Below are 13,212 nucleotides of genomic sequence, written 5' to 3'. Positions count from 1 at the left end.
CATGAGAATTTTTCTTATTTTAGCAATGCCTATTTTCTCCTTTATACTAGTTAAGACAGAGATACTTTTGATTTTCGAGGTTTGGGGTTGATCACCACCTTTTAATATCTTAATTTCCTTTTTCCCTCTAACTCCTTGTCACACCACAATTTCTCCTTAAAATTTGAAAAACAAGAATAATGAACAAATTTCCATTACAGTAGTCTAAAATCTCTTTCAAGTAAGCAATTCATATGGCATGGACATACACTTCCACTCACTTCCACACTTATCAAGTTGATGAGGCCTTTTATAGATAGCCTTGTAATATGAGAAATCAAATCGCATGACGAAGATGGCATGTGTTAGTTTGTTTTGCAAGAGAAAGAACACCACAAGTTTGTAGAGTAGGCTCTAACCCCCTCTTAGTTTCCTATTATTTGTTCTTTCCATCAAAGCCCTTGTAGCTTCCCTTCTCTTGTTGTAAATATAGTGTAGATTAGAGTTAGGTTTTACATCTAACCTCAGAGGAAAATTACTTTAATAAACCCTAGGTTTCCTTTGGGATTGCATGCCCACGAGGAATTGGATAATCTACTTAATACTTGTTGTTTACCATGTGCATTAGGTGGAAATAGGGTTTGACTCATTGCTGCATTACATTTCATTTTTGTACTTTCCTCTCAAGTAAATAGTCTAACTAGTTAACCATAGTGAAGGAGGCTAATTAACCCTAATTAGTCATTCTTCCTTTGTTGTTTATTTAACATTGTTGCTTGAAAATAAACTTAATCAACTCATTCCAATGAATGTTACAAATGTAGTGCTCTAAAATAATTGATTTCCTAATTAACTTGGTGGCCTTCCTCTACCCCCAACCTAGGTTTCTTGGTTTCTCTTAGAAATTAGGTGGCAACTCCACTTCCCTTCTAAGTGCCCAAGCTTGGATCTTACTTATCCTTGTGGTAGCATGGTACCTTAAACTATCATGCTACAATTTGCAAGGATAACAAATTCATTTGTGCATTAAATCGACAGAAATAGTTGGATCCATTACTCTAACTTAAGGCCTAGTAGAAAAAAAAATTAGATATATTTGAATCTCCTGAATCATTCTCTGTGGGTGAATTATTCTTTGTTGAAAAAAAAATTAGATATATTTGAATCTCCTGAATCATCTTTGGTGGGTGAATTATTATTTGTTGGTAAAAGAAGCCTTGAAGTTAAAGATGTTACGTACTTCTTACCGCTTTTGTATATGCCTTTACCTACTCAAAAGCTTCTTCCAATGTACTTCGGTTCAAAGCCTTGACTTATTCTTCGATTGGGCATTCTAGTGCATCAATATACATAGCGACAAAATGTCTGGGAAAGACTTTCCGCCAACAAACTTGCATTATGGAATTATTCAGAATCCTATGCCATTGTGCCCTGCTGCCTCATCTGTTTCATATCTTTGAAGGCCAGGAAATAATCTTCTTGGAAATATGTTTAAATTTTATATAAAAATACTGTCACACACCTTTCCAGGTTTGGTGTTTATGCATGGGCAGCCACCATTATCATGGTCTTCCTTCATTTCATGCTCAACCAACTACCACCAATCAAATTCTTGTCTTTCTATGTGTAATATGGCAGAACTGAATTTTCTTATAATTTCCCATAGGGTTCATCCTAAAGAAGCAATTCAACTTTCCGATCCAAGATATATGCTTAATACTATCATTTAATACATCGAACTTGGAATTGGTGTCCATAATAGTTTTTGATTGATTTGAATCCCCTCTTGTTCCGCTTCTAGGTATGAATTTCCCTTGGGTTCCTCTTCTATTTTCTGCAAAAAGGTTCTCAAAATGATCATGTCATCTCACCCCTCTTCTTTGGTTTCGAGGTGCGCAACCTTCCTTTTTATCATCTTGTTGATATTCGTGTTCTTGGTTTTCAATCGGTAGAACTATTGTGTTTAGGGTTCTGTTCATGGTAGTGATGCCACAGGTCATTTGGTTCACAGCCTACATTAGCCCATCCATAGGAGAGGCAATAGCCTCTTCCACAAATAATGCAACTTCTGATTTTCAGTTTTCCTTGTCATAAGAGGATGCAAAGGAAGCCATTGTGGATGTCCCATTACAAGGCCCAGAAAGTGACTTTGATACCATGTTGTGAATCCGAATAGAAAGTTGAACCTGTGACTGAAATCTGATATTAATACAGTTGTTGTGAACCAATCTTGACAACTGCCAAAGAACCAACTGGAAAACATTGTTTTTACAACTGAAGAACTAAACTTGTAACTAAAATATGATCTGAAAAACTGAGATCTTACAACTGAAACTAGAATATGAGTTTCCTAAACTGAAATCAGGAACTGAATTTTCTAATGAGAACTCTGAAAATATCAGCCAAGGAAACAATACTCAAAATTTGGTAAATGGATTCATTCATTCACTTATATTATGACAGACAATGACATAAGATTAAGCAGCTTTGCTAAGGTGGTATGGGTGCCAACCTAAGCCTACTCTCCAAGCCAGTGCACTTGGTAATGGGCTAAGTCTTTCATAGACTCTGTAGAACGTATTCTCCAATAAAAAAGCCTTTAGCCTTCATACTGGTGTGTTTGAATAGATTCTTATCCTTCCCAGAATATGAGACTAAATGAAATAAGATAGAATGTTATTTTGGCAACGATCAGAATAATAATCTAGGAAAATATAGAGATGCGAATACAAATTTAGATAAGGCAATACTATCTTGAGAGAAGAAAAGAATGCTGATTTTGAGAAGATAATAATACTCTCCAGAGAGAAGGTAAAAAATGGTAATAATAATACTCTCCAGAGAGAAGGTAAAAAATGGTAATAATAATACTCTCCAGAGAGAAGGTAAAAAATGGTATTCTTAGCCATAGAGGATCATGCGCGTGCTCATATCGCTGGAAGCGTCTTCTGAGTGAACTTAGTTCTTTTTAATGATCACAACATACAACAAAAGCAGCAAGATATATCGACCAAGATGGGATCCATGTTTCAGCAATGCTATCTCTGTTCTGCCAGTAGGCAATGTTAAAAGGACAGCTTTCTAATGTTCATCTGACAAAGAAATGTGGAACAAACAGTTCCACGGCATTAGCTGAATGCTTTTAGTGCTATTGCTTAAGCTCCATTTGCTCTTCAAGGCTTCTCTCTGCACAGAAGAATTGTGACAAGGGGCTGATGACCCCACATAATCTGCATTTTACACAGGTGGGTGATATTAAATTGTGACAAAATTACAAGAAAACATGTCTCTATAAATGAGCAATTGCAACAATATTACAAGGAAACATGTGTCCCTATAAATAAACAATGTACCAAATTGGTGACACCCCAAACTAGTGGCCAACATACACAAAATATGGCAGAAAACACTATTCAGGCTACAATTATCACAGTCAGGGAATACCAGTGCCACACTCTTATCCAAACACAGTAACATTAGTACTCAACATTCCTATGATTCTTGTTATGAAAAATTGACAATAACTTTACGGCCTTGTAACTGTAATTGACTGTACTTATAATTGATAAAAAAATGAGTAAAGCTCGAATAATATAGAAAGGAATGCAAGATAGCTAACCATCCCACAAAAGCACAATTATCTGTTCAGATCAAACATTCAAGCAAACTCCAGATGTCATTCCTCAAGGCTTGGGTAGTACTTGTACAATCAAAGTAAATTCTCTACGAATTGTTAGGAAATGGATTCAGCACATTTATTGTAGCACCGAAGTAATGAGAACATTATCAGGAGATTGTCACTGCTGGCTACTAATGGGGACACAGCTAAGCTAAACTCAAAATTCCCTGATAGAAACAATTGCATTTACATAATTGGAAAGATAATACAGTTGATACTCATCTATGCAGCAGCAGCAATAGCGAATGTCAAATCAGATTCCACCTGTTGTTGTATGTAAGAAAATCATAGAGCACAACAAAACCGTGAGGCTGATTCGAAATCTTCAGATCACTATATTAGTATTCAATGATGATGAGAACCCTGTAAGCAAATTGAATTTGCAAAATATCGAAATAAAGGCACCATTCTACATTCTAAATTTAATGAAAGGACCTGAAAACAACAAGTTAGTAAAACCTGCAGAACAGCAAAAGCTACGCATAAATTGAAACTCTCCAAACCTCTGTAGTATGGTAATTAATAATGGTCCACGACAAATCATAACTACTGTAACATAAGCTCACTCAACGGGAGCAGCCTTGGAGCTGAACATTACCTTGCATGTGTACATGAATGAAAGGATGATGCAACACAAATCAAAGTTTCTGGGTGGCTAAGAACAATTAATGATCCTCTAATTGTTATGGAAATCCTAAGCTAAGTCTAAATATATATTCAGTTTTAACTTTTTCTAAAAGCACTGTACAGACAGGGGTAGACAGATTAGGAGGAATGACATCTCATATCATAAATTTAGACCATGTTAAAGGATTATGCGAAGAAGATGTTAATTGCCCCACTGAAACTCTGCCATGCCGCAAAGACTTTGCACACTCCTAGAATTTGTTTCCATGCAGTATACATCAAAACCTCATGTGAACAGCTAGGGATGGAGGCTGGATAGTCTACTATGAAATAGTATTTAAACACTCAAAGACAACTAAATGTGATTCATTAACATGGAATTGACAGAAATCTTGGATCTCTTACACACAAGTTTCTTTACAAGTTTCCCAAAACAATAGCGACTTTGCCACCTTCCCTTCTTTCTTAAACACAAGTAAATAAATTGACCAATATGATGTAGACCTCTAATGGTATAAAGCTGGAAGCATTCAACACATTGAATCTCACAAAATCCCAGCGTCCTATGGAAATATTGTACATGCCTTACTCCTCTCGGAAATATCAGCTACGAAATTTTGAAAACTCTCCTGCTTGTAAGTTCAAATGGCTGAACTTGAGGGAAATTGATTGCCTTGTCTCATAATGCCACAAAACAACTATCAAACTTGATCCCTCAACTACCCGCAAATTCTTTCTTTTGTTTGGATGATGTATGATACCAATTCAAATCCACATAAAAGCAGTACATCTCAAGGCAAAAGCATCAGGTTCATCTTCGACTGTATGAGAGCTTTTACTTACCAACTGCAGGACCACTGGACATGGTAGCTTCTTTTGCAATCAGGTTAATTCCACGAACCCAGACTTCAGCATTTGCATCATTTCTTGCTTCAAAGTGAATTTCTCTTTTCTTCATTGTCACAATTCTAAATGTCCCTGGTATATTGCCATCACCTTTCCGACGATTTCTCTGGAAAGTAGGACTCGGTCCCAACACAGCTTCCTTAATAAAAACATTTCTTCTCCGTGATTTCCCCCATGTTAGCACACCAGATTTAAGCATCCGGACCATCTTCATATGCGGAGCACCTCTACCCTGCTTTGTATGCTTGCAGAGATGATCACCAGTAAGAACCAACCTACGAGCAAGATGGTCCAATATAACACCCTCTGCAATTCTTGATAAACTATTTCTCCTGGCAAGCAACAATGCTGTTTCACCTCTTAGGTTTACAAGACTACAGTCAGCTCCACCTAGAAGCAGAATCTTGCAAGCATCTGCTTGGCCTTCTTTTGCAGCAAGCATTAAAGGAGTATAACAATCCTCATCGAGGGTATTGACTGCATATCCTCTTTTCAGAAGTTGCCCTATAGCCTCCAGTTTCCCTTTCCGTGCAGCATAATGTAGAGCTTTGAATTCCTCACCTTTTAATCCATATGCTAGGGTGGCATCCAACATAACACTCTCAAAAAGTTCTCTTTTTCCATGGGCTTGAGCTAAGCCAACTGCTGTTTCACCCTTCTTATTCTTCAAATTCAAATTTGCTCCAGCAAATATAAGCACTTTGAAAGCTTCAACATGGCCCTCTTTTGCAGCTATCATTGCAGCCGAAAAACCATGCCTGTCTTGCTCATTCAAATTTGGCCCTGACTGCTCTAAAAGTTTCTGAAGGACCTTAGAGTCACCGAATCTGGCCATATAATGAAGTGGAGAAAACACTTTGAGATTGCTAGAGTAAACTGTTTTCCCTGATTTTATTGCATCTGAAATAATTTGACGGATAGAAAAAATGCAATTGTTTACTTCTGCTATGTTTACTACATTTTTCCCATCCATGTCTACTTTTGCCAAATCAGCTCCTGAAAATAACAATTCCTTGAAGCATTCTTGGTGATTGGCCTTTACAGAGAGCATAAGTGCAGTTTCTCCTGTCTCAGTCATTGCATTCAAATCACATCCATGTGCTATCATCTGCTTCAAAATAGTAAGGCAACCCATTTTAGCTGCCATGTGTAGAGGACGGAATTGATGTCCATTCTTTATTTTTACACAAAACTCAGCGTTAGCTCCGCCACCCAAAAGTATCTTGACTGCCTGCATATTACGGCAAAGGATTGCATGACAAATCAGTGTTCTTCCCCGATGCTCACTATCAGGGGATAAGTGCTTCAACAGCAATTTAAGAATAGTGCCACTGGCTTCATAGTATTCAACAGCGCACCATGCTTCATTATATGGTTCAGCTAAACCTGCCCCAACACGCAACTCTTCACCTGAATTTACATCCCATGACCAAGCTCCGATGCTAACTTTACAATCAGTATTTACACCGGCCTGCAGTTGGAGGAAAAAGTGTTAAGGGAACAAACAAAAAATGAACTGTGTTCACTTATAATTTATGTATTAAAACCAGATATTGACCATTAGGATCTCTTCCAAACTGAACAAGAAGAAGGCTCCAGCAAACAAATCACATGGAAGGTGTTTAAAGCTTTGATTGAACCACTACAAGCACTCAACCATAATGATAATTTATAGTACTTCCTTCAAAAATAGGAAAATCCTGTGTTTAAAGCTCTTAAAGGGTATGGAAAAGAATCTGCAAGCAATTTCTACTGTTGAGCCCCAGGCACAACTCTAGAATTGGTAACTTATTTGTGATTTAGAAGCTTATATTATGATCTTAGGGGCTCAGAAATACTAGATATCAGATATATGTAAACACGGTTATGCATAGCCCTCATGGAAAGTCGTCTGGGCTTTCATGTTGGCTAGGGTTAAGTATAAATGTGTCCCGCTATCTGTGTGTTTATTCAACTTTGGGGAGTACATCTACTCTGGAGTGTCACAAATTGCACATAAAATACCTCCAACAAAAGTTTCACTACAGAAACTTGCCGGCTGACAATAGCAGCAATCAGTGGTGTGCAGTCTATATTTGCATACAAAGCAGGCTTGGCTGAACGCAACAACATCCTATCCCATGAGTTTGCATCCACTCCACTCTGTAAACAACCCAACCAATCAAATCAAATGTCAAACATTTCAAATCTCAATATGAAATGACAGACTTCATTTCTGTAATCTCAGTCAATACTTCGATCACAAACAACTTAGAAGATATTTGAAAACTTAAAAAGATTTCTATCACACAGAAAAATTCATAGAAATACTATTTATGGTTTAATACACATAATGAGAGATCATCAAGCACTTGATATGAAACATGCCTTAATTAAGGTTGCAACAATCTCAACAAATCCTCGACAACATGCATGAACTAATGCATGAACAGAGACTCCTGGCCTGATCATTTCAGAGCTGATTAGTAACTCCGCAGCTTTAGTCCAACCATAGAGGCATGCTTCCAACAGAGCATCCTCACAAGCCAGCTGAGATGCCCCGACCTTCAGAAGAATACCTAATACTTCATGATGACCTTCTCGAGCCGCTGCTGTAGTTGCATAACCTCTAAACAGCTTCTGGTTGACGTCCGCACCCGCTGACTGAAAAATGAAAGGACAAAATATCAGTTATTTTTCACTGTCATATTTTACAAGGATATGTTCGCTTTCTATACAATAATGGTACATCAATAATTCCTGTAATCGGTAGCTCCTCCAGGCTCTCCAAGATTTCGGACACAAAGCTGCCATAAGATATGAGACTTCAAACCTTCATAAAGGGAAGCAATCATTATTTATGCTTAATGGAACTTTGAAATTGAATATAAACCAGGAGAATAATAAAACTTATGGTGAGTAACTATAATCCTGCCAGAAAAAACAAATATTTTCCCATTATGACTGCCTAGCATTCAAGTATAAATGTTGAGAATAAGTCAGAAACAAGGCAGTTATTTGAAAGAATTCATAGATTTGCATCTTCCAAATGCCCGAAAAGAAATTTCGATGTACAACGTGACATTCAATGTCTGATTATGTACTTATTCTTCGATATCTCCTAGATAGAGTAGTGTCTGGGTATTCAGATTATGATGCCAAAGTGCTAATGAATTAACAGAAGCATAAGTCCTTCAATAATCCAAAAACAGAATGGTTCTAGAAAGCATGATATTGATGAACCTATTGAGAGTTGAAATAGGAAATAATGTTTATAAGTAGAACTTCGGCGTAAATCACATAAAGAGAGACATTTGTCGACGCGTTTCGAACCAACCCTGACGATGAGCCACACTGGTTGGTTCGAAACGCGTCGACAAATGTCTCTTTTTATGTGATTTTCGCCGAAGTTCTACTTATAAATATTATGGATCACAGAAGCCTCAATTCAACAAAGGAAAGAATGTGTGAATGGATTCATAAAAGGGGATAAAGAAGAAACAAATTGTAATCTACAAATTTAGTATTAGTGTCATTCCTATATCCCCATGTGATCATTCTCATATATTTTTGAATCAATCCAATAGAGGCATTAGCTAATTGGTGATATCAACAGAGAAGTAATCTGTCCACCATGGTTCCATTCTCGTTGCGGGCTGACCTCCCTTAATTAGCTAATTGGTGATATCAACAGAGAAGTAATCTGTCCACCATGGTTCCATTCTCGTTGCGGGTTGACCTCCCTTAATTAGCTAATTGGTGATATCAACAGAGAAGTAATCTGTCAACCATGGTTCCATTCTCGTTGCGAGCTGACCTGCCTTAATGACATCAGTTGCAAAAGGCAGAGGACAGGCGATTTCAGTCCGGGCATGTTTCTTGAAGCACTTCCAACATTCAAAGAAATATAATGTTGAATCCATCATGCACTGATTTCTGCTTTATGTATGGATGAGAACCATTTACAATTTTTTCATATATTCAAACAAAACCCAAATTTTCTGCCTGATGATCCCAGGCTACATCAACAACACTAGGATGAATCAACCATCTAGCTTAAATTCATGTGTCATCTATCATTTTTATCGCCGAGACATTCTGCTATTTTGAAAACTACAAAAAAATAGATTTGATCAAAACCTTTACAACTAGAAAAGCACAAGCAATCTTCAAAATGAATCATGAAAAAGATTTAGCTAACCAGAAGTCTGTATATAATGTCCATGTGCCCTGCTTGGGAAGCTACAAAAAGAGTTGTAACATCATTTTTAAACTCTTTATACTCCATTTGAACTTCATAAGGTGCTTCTTCGTGTTGAATGATATCTGAGCACTTCACCTGCAAGCTAACAATACCAATATAGTTTACATCCACAAGAGGATTAACCAAGCAATCAATCACACCCTTGACATCTCCTTTGTGGGTTGCTTCTATAAGCCCCTGAGAGTCATAATCGATCGGAACCACCTGTCTTACCATTGTGCAGGGCAGAAAAATCCTATGTTTGAAATATTACATAAAACACAACATCACATACATACAGACATATATTTCTCTCTCTTATTCGATAGGAGGATTGATTTTGGCCCGCAGTATTCTCAAGTTTAGAGGCTTCTTTTAATTTCAAGTATTTGACAATTCAGCAGCACAAGAATCCAGAGGTTTGTGCCAGATGAATCGCACAAAGTCGATGTGCAGGATGTTATAGAGCTTATTCTGCACACTACGATTGTTGCAGTTTATCACATACCCTTTGGGATTCTGGGATTAGCCCCTGGTTCTTGAATTACCTCAGAATGATCATCCATTGACTTATGTCACCTTACATCAAGATCTCTCTCTCTTGATTGGTAGGAGGATTCGTATTCACCGGTAATATTCCTGGTTTAGATGCTTCTGTTTGAAAGGATTCTTCAATTCAGCACCACAAGAGTCCGTTGGATTGTCCCACATGAATCTCATAAAATCAATCTGCCAGATGGTAGTGTATATTCCACAAACCGTGGCTGTAGTCTATCACACCCACCTTGCCACTCTGGGATTAGCCTCTGGTGCTTGAATCACTTAATCACTGTTTGACTTACCCAACCTGAATGCTGATTTCTTGCACATAGAGAGATTCACAAATCAAGGTTTTCAAACCACCCATTAGCAGTCCCTTTCGGAAGCCTGAAACATCATATACAAACTTAGTAATCAATCACTCATTGACTTGTCTCACCTGCGGATTTTTTGTTAAATTGAGATGTTCACATGTCAGGAAGGTTTTCAAGGCATTTATCACCAATCCATTTCACAAGCCTGATACATTGTCCACAAACTGAACAACCATTTATTTACTTGTCTCACCTGCTGATTTCTTGCATATTGTGGGACTCACATTTCAAGGAGGTCTTCAAGCCACCCATCATGAACAATCCCTTTCAGAAGAAGCCTGAAGCATAAATGATCATCCACAAACTGCTCCATCAACTGATCCTAATGCCGCGAAATTTCAACTTAAAGAACAACAGGAGGAGCAATATACAAATTCTCCTGCACACAAACCCACCCGCACAATATGCAAGTCAAAGCATATGATCCAATTAAACAACACTATCAACACCCAACTCAAGAACCAAAAATTGGGTATTGGGAATGGGCATCACAAACACCAACCCTCGTTTCAGGAAAAGGGGCTGAACAGCAACAACATCCACTTCAGTAAACCAAACAGTTACACAAAACCTTCAATCCTGACAGAACAATACCATCATGTAACCCATTTCCTCTCTCTGCAGCACAACAGCATGAACAACTATGGTGGTTTTCCACAGCTTATTATGTTAAAAAGCAGTTACAGTGAATCTTGAAATAGCCTATCTCTGGCAGCCCGCCATTGTAGCAACAACCAACGAGCAATGATGTTCAACCCGGATGTATGTCCAACTTTGACTCGGAATGTGGATTGCCCATCTTTGTGCAAACAGAGGGCCCAGCTATCCGATCCATCGAATCCTAACTAACTAAATGTGGGGAACATAGTCGGCCTCCTTAAAGACCCCAGTGCATTCCCACTGTCTACTCACAAAATTAAATTAAATAGATAGAGGAGATAGAAGAGAAACTGCGTAGTTGGGAGAATACCTGGAGAGTTTCTTCCGCTTGTCGTTTTGTCTTCAAATGGCAAAATCAAAACATTCCCAATGCATTTGGACTTAAGTTGAAGTGGAGGGTTTCCCAATGCCCAAACCAAACTAGACTCCACTACTGTCGAGGGACCTATTCAAACTTTGGAACAGTAATCCAGTTAACAAGAATTTGGGAGGGGATAATTTTTTATATAAATATAGAATTTTGTTGGATCATTTTTTTAATTTAAATATAGTTAATAGTTAAACATTTCAACATTAATAAAAAAATTTACTTAATTTTCCAATATTTTATTGTAATAAACCTATTCAATTTTTTTAATTTATAAAAGTAAATAATGTTTTTAAAATAATCAATCATAATAATTTATTTATAAATATTATGGATACATACAATTTGAAATGTGAAATAATAATTAAAAAAAACTATTAATTTGATAAATAATATATATATTTTTGTTAAATTTAAGTCAATATTTTCTTAATTTAAGAAATAATATTGAAATATTTAACTTCTTTTCTTATCCATTTTTTCTTTCAATTTAACTTCATTTTTTTTTGTCGCTTTATCTTATTGTGAGGTCACTTCGTTTCATTGTTTGTTTCTTCTGGATTAGGATAATGACATTTTACTCAGTTATTATCATGTGATTTTTTCCTTTTGTTTTGATTCTCTGTAATATAATGTGATTGTAAGGTCATCAACATTAACACATTTAATTAACAATTTTGGAATTTGTTTATAAATATATTTATAAAAAGGATTGTTGGTGGATTTTTAATGAATTTAAATCAAATACCAATATAATTCTAACATGGATTGAATTGAATTAATCATTAGTCAGTGTAGATAGTATTATTTACAAACATTTTTAATTATATCTTGTAAGATAACATTTGTATTTTTGTTGCTTAGCCTTATCTATGCTCCATCCTTGTTAGTCACTATGTTTATTTATGGTTGTCCTCTATTTCCAAAGGGGTTGGTTAGTATCTTGTCCTTGGTAGTTACCATGAAGCATAACTTACTCCCAAAGTTTAGTTAATCTAGATGTTGGTTTCAATTACGGGTTCTCACACTAATATGATAATACATTTTCTCAATAGTGATATCACCAAAAGGTTTTGGTGCCATACATTGTGAGCTGACTTTATTTTGTAGTTATTATCTATGTGATGTTAAAATTATTTGGAATTGTTTATAAATAATAACTTTGATGTAATGTGGATTTTTTGGAACATTCTCTAATAATGAGTGTTGGTTTGCCTTAAGATATGATTTTTTTTTCAATACATAGGCACCAATTGCAAAAACTTGTTTTTCTTATATTCTCTTATGTAGTTTGGACTAATTGTGCATATGACTTTTTGCACTTTTGGATTGTAAACTTTTACACCTTACCACCCACCTCATGTGAGTTGAAGTTGTGCATTTGTGTATGCAATGCACATCTTCATGCCCTTGGTGAGGAGAAGATTTATATCAATATGATGATAAAGATGAGGGTGCAAATTTATAGATTTTTGCACATAAACACATGCTTTATAACACACTACTACACACATTTACTCTCTTAAATTTTCTAATGTAGAATCTAACTATGCTTATGACTTTTTGCACATTTAAAAGTTAGTTTAATGATTTTCCTCAACTTCTTTAATATGATTTTCTAGTGTATATCTACCATTTATTAAATTTTTTATCTACCAAAAATTTGATATAGTTAAAGGTTAACTACTTTCTCTTTAAAAATTAGAGAATTTTTCTTAATAATCATTACATATCATTATTGAAAACAATATAAATAACTAGCATAAATAATTTTTAATTAAATTAAATTACAATTTTAACCAATATTCTTAAATTATTTCAATATTAATATAATCATAATTTAATTTATTATTTTATT

The 13,212-nt window shown here is 36.0% G+C and overlaps 1 protein-coding gene and 1 long non-coding RNA gene across 3 annotated transcripts; both read right to left on the bottom strand.

Moving 5' to 3' along the window:
* Positions 1 to 2,536: 2,536 nt before the first annotated feature.
* LOC149156860 (uncharacterized) lies at positions 2,537 to 9,713 on the bottom strand. The gene is made up of 5 exons (XM_089438699.1): positions 9,372 to 9,713; positions 7,559 to 7,834; positions 7,196 to 7,333; positions 5,129 to 6,662; positions 2,537 to 3,209 (listed from the first exon to the last, which is right to left on the bottom strand). Exons 1-5 carry the CDS (start codon positions 9,648 to 9,650, stop codon positions 3,061 to 3,063), a joined length of 2,376 nt encoding a protein of 791 aa, XP_089294825.1. The 5' UTR covers positions 9,651 to 9,713; the 3' UTR covers positions 2,537 to 3,060.
* Positions 9,714 to 9,962: 249 nt separating this feature from the next.
* Positions 9,963 to 11,435, bottom strand: LOC149156859 (uncharacterized). 2 transcript variants are annotated; one of them, XR_016262375.1, is made up of 2 exons: positions 11,298 to 11,435; positions 9,963 to 10,706 (listed from the first exon to the last, which is right to left on the bottom strand). It is a non-coding gene; the product is annotated as an uncharacterized LOC149156859 (long non-coding RNA). The 2 variants fall into 2 exon arrangements; XR_016262374.1 differs by lacking the exon at positions 11,298 to 11,435 and adding an exon at positions 10,830 to 11,288.
* Between the last annotated feature and the right edge of the window lie 1,777 nt (positions 11,436 to 13,212).

Source organism: Pinus tabuliformis, chromosome 9 (genome assembly GCF_031772625.1).
Source record: "Pinus tabuliformis cultivar Carrire ecotype Pingquan chromosome 9, CPIR1, whole genome shotgun sequence".
NCBI lineage: Eukaryota > Viridiplantae > Streptophyta > Pinopsida > Pinales > Pinaceae > Pinus > Pinus tabuliformis.
The sequence above is the reverse complement of the archived record's forward strand: the minus strand, read 5'-3'. Positions and strand labels throughout refer to the sequence as shown.